The sequence below is a fragment of the Gigantopelta aegis genome, chromosome 6 (assembly GCF_016097555.1).
Source record: "Gigantopelta aegis isolate Gae_Host chromosome 6, Gae_host_genome, whole genome shotgun sequence".
NCBI lineage: Eukaryota > Metazoa > Mollusca > Gastropoda > Neomphalida > Peltospiridae > Gigantopelta > Gigantopelta aegis.
Window position 1 is genome coordinate 15902034 of NC_054704.1, and position 14699 is coordinate 15916732.

At 37.7% G+C, this 14699-nt stretch overlaps 1 protein-coding gene across 1 annotated transcript; it reads left to right on the forward strand.

The window, feature by feature from the left end:
• The first annotated feature begins 1900 nt into the window (after positions 1–1900).
• On the forward strand, positions 1901–13386 carry LOC121374385 (apolipophorins-like). The gene is made up of 11 exons (XM_041501486.1): positions 1901–1973; positions 4002–4055; positions 4833–4993; positions 5930–6169; positions 6416–6568; positions 7252–7450; positions 8182–8434; positions 9335–9833; positions 10310–10837; positions 11945–12276; positions 13200–13386. The coding sequence occupies exons 1-11, from the start codon at positions 1919–1921 to the stop codon at positions 13384–13386; spliced, it is 2661 nt and encodes an 886-aa protein (XP_041357420.1). The 5' UTR covers positions 1901–1918.
• Positions 13387–14699: the final 1313 nt, after the last annotated feature.

Here is a 14699-nt window from a genome sequence, read left to right on the forward strand (position 1 = left end):
TGACATTGAGGATGAATTTCATTTTATAATATTCTGTCCATTAAATACTAGTAATAATTTAAGAAGTTCTAAGTCATATTAATGAAAAAAAAGCCTTTTGTTTTTATATTTATTCAATTGTTTACCACACATAACATTAAACAGGTGCGCAATTTGTGTAAACTTCGGTTTTTGGATGTCAAACGTCGTAATTTTGACATACAGCCTTAAAGAGAAAACCCGATACATTTTTCAATTGTAGCAATGCTCTTTTATATGCACGCAGACAGGATAATACATACCACGGCCTTTGATATACCAGTCGTGATACATGGCTATAACGAGATATAGCGTAATGGGTCCACCAACGGGGATCGATCCTAGACAGATAGCACATCAAGCGAGCGTTTTACCACTGGTATATGCCCCCCTCCACCTGCCCCGGACAATACATATTCCTACTCGGTCTTTAAGGAACGGAATATAGCTCAGTTAAGTAACACGCTTGACCGAGATACTTTGGTCAGAGAATGAAACCTTCACGATGGATCCGTTCTGTGACTTGGGTTTTCACACAATCAAACCAGTGCACCACGACTGCTATATCAAAGGCTGTGGTATGTGCTGTCCTAGCTGTTGGAATATAAAAGATCACTTGCTGCTAATAAAAAAAATGTGTCGAGTTTCCTCTGAAGTGTTGGAGTGAAAAATTACCAAATATTTGACATCCAATATCCGAAGAACAATCAATGTGCTCTAGTGGTGTTGTTAATATCAGAACAACTAACGTTTTAACTTCTACTCGGTCTTTAGGAGGGTTGCCACTCCCATTTCTTGTTTGACAAATATCGATTATATAAGACAGAGCTCAAAAACATTTCGAAGGTTATGAAAGAAAGAAAGAAAAAGAAAGAAAGAAATGTTTTAATTAACGACGCACTCAACACATTTTAATTGCGGTTATATGGCGTCAGACATATGGTTAAGGACCACACAGATATTGAGAGGAAACCCGATGTCGACACTTCATGGGCTACTCTTTCCGATTAGCAGCAAGGGATCTTTTACCACAGACAGGATAGCACATACCACGGCCTTTGATATACCAGTCGTGGTGCACTGGCTGTGACGAGAAATAGCCCAATGGGCCCACCGACAGGGATCGATCCCAGACCGACCGCACATCGAGCGAGCGCTATACCACTGAGCTACGTCCCGCCCCTCGAAGGTTATGATGACATGCGCCCATCAATCAATGTCACACCTCAACTACAATGCACCTTATTTGTGTAATCACTTTTTTATACCTAACAATTATTTTAGTAAAAGTCGTGTTCCGCCTAATGTTAGATATCCTATGAACAGTACATAGTGTAATATATAACACAGACCCTACCCACCCATACATTTTTACAAATATTTCTAATCAACTACAATGGACCTTATTTTTCTTATCCCTTTTTATTATTTTAGTAAAGGTCGTGTTCTGCCTGATCATATGTACAGTATATGATATATAATATTAGACCCTATCCCACCCCATACAAGTTTAAAAAAAAGAAGATTCATAAAGATAATGTAATGGAGCACTATCAGTGAATGGTGACGAGGAGATCAAAGATTTGTAACAAGTAGTGTCCTAAAAACATCCGACTAATACACTCGACCAAAGTAATGAAGTGAAGAGCGCGACTGGCAATTTGCAAGTGTGTCAGCAAAATACTTGAATATGTCCAACAATCAACTACTCCCACTTATCTGCATCATCTGCCTTTGTGTTGACATTATCTGTGTTCCGAAATAACCGTGAAGTGGTCATAACGAGAGTGACAACGTGCGACAATTCGTGGATCTTTGACCGCGATTGTGTTGGAAGGTATAAATCTGACGATCAGTCACTGGAGCCAGCAGAACCGGAGCAGACACCAGAGCCAGCACGATGAGAGCTCCAGGACTTCTTGTTTTCCTCGTCCTCGTCACTTGGGTCAGTGCAGGTAAGAGAGTTTGGCTTCTCTTCTGTTCATTGGTGTGGTTATTGTATTGCAGATGTGCATTTGGATTAGCGAGCTTTTAAGCCTGGGCCTAATTCACAAACCTCTCTTAAGATTTATTGACCAACACGTCATCGTCCACAGGTCTTTTTGCACTGCACTGCGAGATCGCAGTAACAAGTGTTTAGTAAATTAGGCCCCTTTTCCCTTCTGAACAAGATCGCAGGAACAAGTGTTTATTAAGTTAGGCCCTTGGTCCTTTCAATTAGTAGCATATACTATACAAGATCGCAGTAACAAGTGTTTAGTAAATTAGGCCCTTTGTCCTTCTGTACGAGATCGCAGGAACAAGTGTTCAGTAAGTTAAGCCATTGGTCCTTTCAGTTAGTAGCATGTATTGTACAAGATCGCAGTAACAAGTGTCTTGGTCCTTCCAACTAGTAGCATATAATGTAGACTACATCGGTTGCATTGGAAGAAGATGAGTGTTTCAAAGTTGTTCTATAGGTGTTTAGTTGCTTCCTACGTTCTTTTTGTTTTGCACAGCTACCAAAAACAAATGTTCGTTACATTGTAGGTCTTAATAAAATATTTTTTCTCTCTCTGTTCCTTGTATTGGTTATTGGCAAACGGGATGTTGAAGAAATGCATTCGATGTTTTCTTGGTTAGTAGTTTCCCATATAGGTATTTTTAAAAAGTTGATATTTTTTTTCTGTTCCTTATAATGCTCCACGCTTGGTACATAAAATGTCATTGTGTGTGTGCTATTATATCTGGGAAAATGCAAATGCAATTCCCTTTATTTCTAATTAATTGAAACAGTAATCATGTAACAGACACAGGTTTCTGTTCTAGACGAAATGTCACAATTATAATACGTTAAATATAATCTAAATCTAATAGCCGCGGATTAAAGGGACTGTCTTGAGTTTGATAGCATTGAAAGACGTTTACAAATAATACAATTGTAAACCTACTAAAATTACAAAATAAATACAGATTCTTGTTTAGAACACCAATGTGTTTATGGTCATTCTAATATTTGTAAGTAGCCCAAATTGGATTTGGACTTCCAATAATTTCCTACTTACGAAAAGATATATATGAGGAAATGAAATGAAGTTTGATCTAGTACAAACTCTAGGACGACAAGAAAAATATTTAATATTCAGCCACTAATATGTTACGCAGTACAATATATTTAATATATTATAGTCGATATAAAGTCTTTGCTGAATTCAGCTGACAAAAACATAAACCATTTTTAAAAACATTATAAGATTTATGTTTTATTCTTATAACAAAGTGAAATATTAACTGTGCATTGAAGTGGTAAAGGTCTCGACTGATGCGTGGTCGGTCTGGGATCGATCCCCTTGGGTGGTCTCATTGGGTATTTTCACGTTCCAGCCAGTGCACCACGACTGATATATCAAAGGCCGTGATATGTGCTATCCTGCCTGAGTGTTGGTCGCATATAAAAGATCCCTTGCTACTAGCGGGAAAATGTAGCGGGTTTTCTATCTAAGACTATATGTAAAAATTTCCAAATATTTTATATTCAATAGCCGATGATTAATAAATGAATGTGCTCTAGTAGTATGGTTAAACAAAAACTAAGTTTAACTATAACCCTTAGCCGTCGAAAGATGGCAGAAACTGTGGCAACTATCTATATATTAATCCGAGTCCTAACTTGGGGCCAAACCTTCATGTTCAGAGTTGGGGACTGGTGCAGTACTTTAACAGTACTTTGGTGATGGTTAGTAAATTACAATTAATGGTTAATAAATAAATAATGTCTTGGGCGAGTAACATTAACAATTTCGTAAATGAGTTTAAGAATGGACTAACTTACCTTCCCTTTGGCTCACAAAATGAAACAATTCTCAAACCTATTCAGTAAATTGACACATAGAAAGTTTTAATTTTAAAATGACACCAATTGCTGTAACATGTGTGCATGTTTATTAAAACAAATGTTTTCGTTTATTATATTTCGAATATAACCTATTTGTATTCACACCTAGGTCCAATTGATATGCGAATGGGACAGTTGTCTACGTGTGCCAGGCGATGCACGGGTAAGACAAATTCATATTTATAATATTATCCGAAGTTATTCAATTACTTTGCGAAACGTAAAAGTATTCCACTTATTTTTTATATGAACTATGTACCCTTTTTAACACATATAAGTCTAAACATTCAAAAGTCTCATAATTGTCTCAAGATACATATACATGTATATATGAAGATGTTCATATTATTAACATGGAAAATAATGGTTAAAAATAAATAAATCACGTTTTTTTGCAATGTTTCTTTAATTCATTTGCCTTGATGGTATACTATTTCTCATTAGTCTGTGTCATCAGAAGGCATAAATAGTTCAGTTTTATTACAATATTTACACTTCCGTGTACATATCTGTAGCTATAGAACTATGGAGACACAAACAAATAAACATTGTAACATGGAGAATTTAACAGCTTAATGAAATGCAATATTCATTACAGTTTGTACAGTTCAACTTATATTTATTGATGAGCAAGTCATATTGCTCTGCATAGTAAATCCTTTTGAATTGATTTTAAATGTTGAACCTTCTAAAAACTGTTAAAATATATAACATTATAAATGCTAAAGACGTTTATCATTCATGCACTCACAATATAAATATACAATTTTCTGCAATTACTTCATACAAGCTCAAACCTACCAGGGTGTTTGTATTAAATAGTGCCCCGTTTAGATTCAAAAATGCCCTTTTGTCTATCTGGAAAATACCACAAATTACAGCACCCTGATACTTTGTTTTGCTCCTACCTGCCACATTAAGGTTTCTTTTTCTAATACAGAAAGCAGCAAATTCAAATACATGCCCGGAACAACGTACGAACACGAATACCACGTGACCACGGACACGCTGATGGAAGGAGCCAATTCACGGAAAGCTACAATCCAAATTAGCGCCATTGCTGATATTGAGGTTGAGAGCAAATGCGACTTCATCCTGAGGGTAATACTGGCTTGATAATTACAAAAACACCCATACATGTCCCACTCACCCATACACGTCCCACTCACCCGTACATGTCCCACTCACCCATACATGTCCCACTCACCCATATATGTCCCACTCACCCATACATGTCCACCCACCCATACATGTCCCACTCACACATACCCCCACTCAGGCGTTTGTGAGCGCAGAAAGCTGAATGCTTTTTCTTGATCATAATATATACTAAGATAAAAAGAGTTTAGCAGTTTGGTCTACTGCAGTGTCCACGCTACACCAATAACGTGACTGGTTCGACATTTCATTTTGTATTGAAACTCTCCTGTTACTTATAATGAGAAATGATGCATCAATTAAATCCAGTGTCTTATGTCACTTTGAGTTTTGTTTAAGGACATTTACCGAATTGCTAAAACATTTTAGTCTTGGATATTGAATGAAAGGAAGGAAATGTTTTATTTAACGACGCACTCTACACATTTTTTTTCGGTTATATGGCGTCAGATATATGGTTAAGGACCACACAGATATTGAGAGAGGAAACACGCTGTCGCCACTTCATGGGCTACTCTTTTCGATTAGCAGCAAGGGATCTTTTGTATGCACCATCCCACAGACAGGATAGTACATACCACGGGCTTTGTTACACCAGTTGTGGAGCATTGGCTGGAACGAGAGATAACCCAATGGGTCCACCGACGAGGAACGATACTAGACCGACCGCGCATCAAGCGAACGCTTTACGACTGAGCTACGTTCCGCCCCTTAGATATTAAATGGCTGCACATAGTTAATATATGTGCCGAGGTGTCTTTAAGCAAATATTCCTCGTCTTTGAACGAAATAAAATACAAAATGTCGACGTATTGTTTTTCGTATTCATTACTTATTGTTGATTACTTTATGTTTTTTCTTTCTTTCTTCCTTTAATAGCTGCGCGACGTCAAACTGTACGATACATCGAAAACACATCTGACGTTTGTCGACAACGCCGGCCGATTCAAACGAGTTTTGGAACGTAGTCCACTTCGCTTCTCTTTCCAAGATGGCATCATTGAGGATCTATGTCCAGCAGACGACGAAGACCCGTGGGCCCTGAACATCAAACGAGGTATTCTGACGTCACTCCAGAACTCCATGGATGACCTGGAAAGAGACCAAACTGTCCAAGAGGTGAATAACATTTTTTTATTTTTTTTATTTTTTAAAAAGTTGGTAAAGTGATAGCAAGTAGGCCTACTAAATGACCCAATCACTCCCACCCTTCTTGGCCAAACACTATAACAATTATTATTTACATTATGTTAAAGCAATAATGATTGTTTAACTAATGGATGCTGATTTTCAAACTTTCTTCATCAATATAATATTATACTGACCATATTTGATAAACATATTTTCAAAACTTTAATATTTCAGACTGATGTTACTGGAAACTGCGTCACAGAATACAAGCTCAAAAACCGCGGCTGGTATTCAAACACCATCAGCAAAACGAAAGACTTGATGAGTTGTACCGATCGCCATGGTTACAAAAGTGCCATCCACGCCATTCCGTACAGAGTTCCGTCTGTAAGTATTTTATTGACATTCATTCATACATCAGTCATTAACAGGAGCAATGTATCATTATTTTATATTAAACATATAAAATAAAATGATATAACAGTTAAATAATGAACGTTCTTAAAATATATTAATATTTAAATAATAGATCTGTTTAATATTAATATAATAATTTTGATTTCTATATAAAGTTTTAAAATATACTTAACTTAATTTTTGTATTTTAAATTTTCTTTGTATTGCATTATATTGTCTGTTCCCACACAGCGCTTTACACTGTGTTTTACATAATTTTTGTTTTTAATGGAAACAATCATATTAATATACATACCTTTGTTTGACACCCAGTAGTCAGTCTCTATTTTTTTTGCTGGGGTGTCCTTAAATATTAATTTATTGATTAATTATCTGATTAATATTTTTGTCGAGCTTTATTTTCATAAACTGAAGTCTTAGAACACCCATTATTTTTTAATATTTATTTATTTATTTACTTATTATCTGAATATGCCACAATAACATAACGTACTTTAGTTACTGTTACATTGCAATGCACGAATACCCAAATGTTCACACATTTAAAATCGTATCTCTGCACAAACCACAGTCAAAAGAATGTTTCATCGTGACTGCTTCCATGGCACACTGGCAGGCTTTTCAGTGCTACTGTTTGTTTTTTTTCTCTTCAGAGCATCCAGTCAATGCCACTGATGAAGAGCACCCACGAGTGCGACCACACCATTGACAGAACTGGAATCATAAAGAGCGCCATCTGTCGGGAATCTCACATCTACAGACCGTTTTCCAACCACAAGAGCGGAGCTGTGACCAACGTCTTGCAGAAACTCCTGTACACACGTCAAAAAAACACCATGCACACTGCAAGAGGTGATTAACCTAGAATACGAAACTTTCGTCCTTCGAAAACCTAGACGAGTTAAAAACAATTTCTATTGATGGGGGTGCACAGGCACAGTAACGCTATCGCTCCTCAAAATGTCGGACCAGATATACTAGAATGAAAGAACATATTTAGAAATTTAATCCTAAAAATTATCTTTTGAAATAACAACCTAGAAATTCTGACCACTTTGTATTTGCCCACAAATGTAGAAATAGGAAAAATCCCGTATTTGTTTACGTATGTGAACAATATACGATAAATGTTTTTTCCAAAAAGCATGATGAAAATAGCTTTTAACATTCTCAACTGTTATCATAATGATTAAAAATAGAAGAAGCAAAGTATTCTATTAAATAGATAACATATTAATCTGCTATTATACCAAAAAACATACTGGACAATTTCCGTAGCCAACAGGCCAAGACTACAAGATAATTGTGATTGACATAATAAACTGACAATTAATCACAACTGAACGCAACAACTGTTCACAATGCAAAATCCACTAATATCAGGCAATATTCTAATTAACATATACTTACATGGATGGTAATCTGAATGACAGAAATGCTAACATATACAACTCATATCTCTTTACAATACAAAGTCTAAAGGTCGTTTTGAAAAGTTCGTGATTGCTCCTTTAAATCCTTGCCAGGTGCTTTTTTTCTACAGAACAAACTGGATATAATTTTATTCTTTTCTTTTGATCCAGGCATGCCGTGGAGCAGGGCCAGCATGAACTTCAGACACGTCTACGGATTTGGCAACACCGACCACCAGATGAACATCGAGTACAAGCTAAACGAGCTGTGCACCATCGCCAGCAACGACATCCGCCCAGAGGTGCCCCGACTCTTCACAGAGCTCGTCTACATCATGAAGGAAATGGACGCCTCATCCATTATGGGCGTCTTCAGTCGCATCCAGTCCGGATCGCTCTGCAGCAGCAATATTCAACGAGCAAGGTTCGTGTCTCACACTTTAAAGTCGCAGACACTAGTTTGAACCCGTGAAAATAGACAATTAACTTTGGATGATCTACAAACCTGTAACACATCTGGATATAGTTACAATACACTGAAATAAAAGTCTGTGACGTTGAAACAGGGGCAATACCATCTGAAAATAGACTAGAGCTCATCTCCATAACCTTTACTTCTCAGATGGTTTTTAAAATTATGAAAAATGTATTTAGTGGCATTACAAACACCAGGATGATCATGAGTACTTCGGAGGTACGGAATAGGATATTTTAATCAATAAAATATAAGTAATATCTGATTTCAATTATCAAAACTGACTCTAACAGTGAGAAATACGTCTTAGTGTTAAAAAACCACGGTCTGTTATTTTAACGACAAAAGTGAAAAAGATAACAATACAAATTAGTTGACACCTTTTCTGTTCAAAATGATTAAGATTAGAAAATGATGAAAGTTAAAAGTAGTTAACCAAATATTTCTGTTTAAAATAATTAAAAGAAGATATTCATTATTGTGTTGCGGTATACATATCCATAGCAAATAAAGTAATATATAGCAAAACTTATGTTAATATGCCAGTTAAGGACATGAGTATAAATACAGATTAAGGGAGATGAATACAGATCACAGGTGATTGCTTAAATAAGGTGGCTGTTTTATCAGATTTGACTGTACTTGGAAACAAAGATAAAGTATTACCAAGTTATTTAATCTGTCTATAGCGACCACAACATTAACAACACACATAATATCATAACAAGTGGCCTTTACAAAACTAATATATATATATGAACAGATGACTGATCATTTACAACATGTTCGCCTGTTTTCTGATATCCTCATGATCTTATTCTTAATAGTCTATATTGTACCATATTTTAGGAAATTCTTCCTGGATGCAATTCCAATGGCTGGAACTACCGATGCCGTGGAGATAATGAAACAGATGTTGACCACCAACATGGTGACCGGCGTGGAAGTGGACATGTGGCTGACGTCGCTGGCGTTCATCCAGCACCCGACCAAGGAGATGTTGGTGGCAGTGAAACCTCTGATTGAAACCCCGAACATCATGATGAAGGCCATGCTTCCGGTGACGTCGTTGGTGAACAACTACTGCGAAGTGAACCCGGCCTGTGCCGAGGAAGCGGCTGTGGTTAACATCATCACGGCTCTGGAGAGCCACATCGGCGCCAGATGTTACGCCAGCAGCAGCAGCAGGCTGGACGTCGTGCTGATGGCCCTCAGGGCGATCGGTAATGCCGGTCACGTTCCCAGAATCGCGTCTGTCCTAAACAACTGCATCACCCAAGCAAGCAACCCCACCGAAGTGAAGATAGCCGCCCTTGAAGCATTCCGAAGACTTCCGTGCTACCACGAGGTAAGGCCAAAGCTAAATAAAGATTTTATTAGTAAGCAGTTGTCGTGGCGTAAGGATTTGACAGTTAAAAGTAACTTCGAGTGAAGCATTCCGAAATCTTATAATATTACCATGAAGTAAGGTTAAAAGAAGAAAAGTAAATGTTATTCTTGGATAGATATTTAATACTTAATAGTGACTTTCAAGATAAAACAAGATAAAATTAATACAACAATCTTCTTTGTGAATGTCACTTTATTTTATGTGACGCTATAACTTTTCCCACTAATGAATACAATGCCTTTGTAAGTTGAACTTCTTTTTTTTAGCAAAATCCAATTTTTGAAACAGTTTTTATGCCGTATACGGAAATACGATTTGAATCACAATAACTGGTTTGTCGTTCATATTTAAGCATTCCATTTAATGCATACTAACTATGAATACTAGGCCACCTGACTGTTTTCTAAACTGTGCTGTTGTACTTACGCTTACAGACATCCACCGTGATCAGTCTATTCCGTGACGTACAAGAGGACTCTGAGATTCGTATTGCCGCCTACCTGGCCGCCATGCACTGCCCAACTGAACACATCCTGAATATCGTCCTGCAGACTCTGGAGCACGAACAGGTCGACCATGTTGGATCCTTTATCTGGTCTCACTTGACCAACCTCATGGAGACGGCGTGCCCACACAAACAAGCCATCAGAGCCATCCTGGAGAACGAGCAGCTCAAACAAGAATTCAACCTAGAAAAGATGAAGTTCTCTAGGAATTACGAAGGCTCGCTTTTCTTCGAGAAGTTCAACACAGGCGCCATGTTGGAAAGCAACCTCATCTGGTCACCAAAATCTTTCATTCCACGGTCTGCCATGGTTAATCTTACCGTCGATCTTTTCGGAAATTCCATCAACCTCTTTGACCTTGGAGGACGAGTTGAAGGACTCGAGTATCTGCTAGAGACGTATCTTGGACCGTATGGCTATTTCGGAAAAAAGAACACAATGGCAGCCGCGTCTGAGGTACGTATTCTTATATAGATTGTATTGATGCTACAAGATTATTCGATCAAAGTGTAACATAGATTTAACTGGCTTTGATAGTTAGATTTAAAGTGACAGACCCTAGTTTTGAAACACTACGACGTAGTTTTCAATATTCCAGCCGTTTTTTGATAATTAAAATCAGACGTTACTTACATTTTATTGTTTAGATGATCCATTTCCGTACATTCGAAGTCTTTCTGGTCGTCCTGGTGTTTCTAATACAATAAAGTGCATGTTTAATCAAACAAAAATTAAAACACACGTGCGTCTTAGAAGTAACGGTTATGGAGCTGAGTTCTAGTTTATTGTAAGGGCATTTCCCCATTTCAAAGTCATAGACTCTTGTTTCACTCTATAGTAGTTTATCCAAATGTGTTTCAGCTGTATTCATTAACTATACTTAGAGTTCATTTTCACGGGTTGAACCTAGAAGGAAGGAAATGTTTTTATTTAACGACGCACTAAACACATTTTATTTACGGTTATATGGCGTCAGACATATGGATAAGAACCACACAGATATTGAGAGAGGAAACCCGCTGTCGCCACTTCATGGGCTACTCTTTTCGATTAGAAGCAAGGGATCTTTTACATGCAACATCCCCGGGTTGAAACTAGGGACTGTGACTTTAACATTAGTATGTGCTGTACATATCCAAGAACTGGCTCTAAAAATATGTGTGCTGCTGTCTTTATCACTAACACCTGATATTATCACTGTTTTGACAGTGATTCATATATTATCCGGTAAAGGATCTCCTCGGGAGTGGCTGTTCAATAGATTGGGCACTAGATAAGAGATTCGTGGAATCAACCACTATTTTGTCAAATGCCCATTTGACTCGGCATTGTGCAGAGATACAATCTTGATCATGGATAATGGTATGTCGTTCATATTCTTTCTCACTAACCACTAATCTCTCTCACTAACCGCTAACCTCTGTCAGATATTTCATGGCAGTATACCTGGAATTTAAATGGTTATGAGCTCTAACACATATTTTTGTTCTACATACAGTAATGACAAAATCTACACTTACCTATCGAGCAATAATACATGTTTCATTTCTAATTATTTCACAGCTTGACAAGATAAAGGGATCCATGTACATGAGAATGTTCGGAAACGAGATGCTGTACAAGAACTTCAAGGGACTGGACATGTTTGGTCGAGGAAAGAATTTCAACTTCATGAACATCCTGAAGAAGCTGTCGGACACCTACGACTACTCCACCACACAGAGCGTCATGTTCCTCGACAGCACGATGATCATTCCGACCAGCTCCGGCCTGCCACTCATGCTTGCGGTGAACGGAACAGCCACCGTAGACATGAAAGCCAAGGGTAAAGTGGACCTGAGAAAACTATACAACAGCCCACGCAGCCTCCAGCTCGAAGGTGTCATACAACCAAGGTAAAGACTCCCGGATGTAATCTTTTTGGATTTTATAATTAGTGTTGGAGGGAGGGGGTATACCAAAGGACATAACCAGACTTAAAATACATTTGGGGGATTTACGGGCATCCCAGCTCAGCGCCTTCTAAGTCCGCAATGCACTTAACAAACCTTTTTTTAATTTAAAGGGTTTTCGGGGGAGTATGCTTTCAGAATGTCTTGAGTCTGAATGACGAAACGGTAATCCACGATCAAAATCGTATATCTGCACAAGGTAAAGTCGAAAGGACTGTTCCAGTCTTGGGATGGGTTATTTTTTTTTTGTATACCCATCACCTACAAAACAAAATGTGTGACACATCCACCAGGCATATAGTAATACTTACGGTTTCTTCAGTGCCTCTACACATTGTGTTCAATGCCGACCGTTCCACAAAGCCATGTAGATTAATGATATAATATGTGTATGAATCTGAACGAAAAACCGTAATACATGGTCAGAGCCGTATCTCTGCACAATGCAGAGTCGAATGGACATTTGGTAAACTGGTTGTTGGTTCTAGTGCCTCGTCTATAGGAGGACAGCCACTGCCGAGATCCTTTACTGGTGATTTAATCCCTCTTGCACCGCCACAAAGAGGACAGCCACTCCCAGACTAGATTACTAAATCAAAGCACCGGATAGCATCAGAATAAGTACAGCTGTGATGCACACACATATTTCAAGAAGTAGACGTTATAAAATAATCTCTCTTTTTAATCTTTTCTCCTTTTTTTTCTTTGTGTGTGTGTGTGTGTGTGTGTGTGTGTGTGTGTGTGTGTGACGTGTCACGCTTTTTGATGCAAATCTTTCTGGTGTGTATGCGCAAAAGGCATTTAAACCTCAGAAATGATTAGTGGATTTATTACATTACTCGTATGATAATTGACTTTGTCCACAGTGGCGCCGTGCTCATCTCTGGAACAATGAGTGTCGACGCCGGCGTCACGAAGACTGGCATGCGCGTGGTGAACACGTGGCATTCAAGCACGGCTGTCCAGGGACGGGTGGAGCTGATGCGAGGCAAGATCCTCCACGCCGAGATCGACATGCCCAAGGAGAAGATGGAAATACTCGACGTCACGTAAGTACATAAATTAGATTACATTAGAGTAGATGTTTAACGTCACCCCAGCATGAAAAATGAATATGCTGTTGGGTGTCCGTAAGTACATAATGCCAGCGATATAAATGAGAACTTGGTTTGGAAACTCTAAATCTCCACTAGGGACTGGACCAAGATACTCTAACTTCATCTACATAAGACAAAACCCTACTTTTCCTCGTGCTCCCTGGAATAGACGACAGCGATGCTGTGGGGATGAGAGAGTCTTGCTAGTTTAAGGAACGTTTAAGACGTAGGCGATTTCGGCCGATAGGGGATAGGTTTTACTGAACTACCTCCCCATGAACCATTCGTTCTAGTGGACATGGGTATGACAAAAGTATTTGGAATTTGGAAACTCTAACCGTAAACTATAAACGTATAAATATGTGAATATCCTGAAATGACCTAAATTTCATATATCACCAGATATTTGAAGAATTGTACGACCCTAATTCCATATGCTATTGATGTTATGTAAGCATTTGATTTGAAACCTTCAAATTTGGACGTTTGTGAACTATATATATTGGTCAGTCTCTATGCCTGCCTTTAAAATCTATATACTACATTTAAGTATATCAAACACACACGCAAAGACTGTGTAAAATATTTAATATTACTCGTTTTATTTCATTTGCTGTTTACCTCTTTGTAACTGTCTCGTCTTTTTAAAAAAGTATTATTCCATATATTTCTCTCTTCAAAATAGATTGATATATCTTATTCATTTGTTTTAAAAATGATTATTGGGTAGTAGTAGTTAATATTAATAACAAATATGAGCATTTATTACCCATATGGGCTCAAATATACGGGGTAATATTTTTTCGATCTCTGCACAGTGTGCAGATTGCTTCTACAGCCACTGATTGGCTGGCTTAAAAATAACGATGTTTGGTTGGTTGCTTGTCATGGCCGGAACTTCACTTTCATTCATATAATGTTTCCATTCATGAATCAGATTACACATACGTTATACGATATACAAAGATTTACAAAAACAAATGGACTCACTTGTTTCGTAAACATGAAATGGTATATTTTCATAAGCAGCGGCTTTAGTAATATATAAAAATAATTATTTTCAAATGCAAATACAGTCGTATTATTTTGTACTGTAAACATTTGGCTGTAAAAAGAACACCGTTATGCTATGACGTCACTTACATTACGTCATGTAATGTGCGTAAGATTATATGACGTAATGGCTGATGGCTTTGTTGTAGACTGCAGAGGAATGTTTACATTAAAAATCAGTTAAAATTGACAATGGGTAATAAAGAGAATAACCAA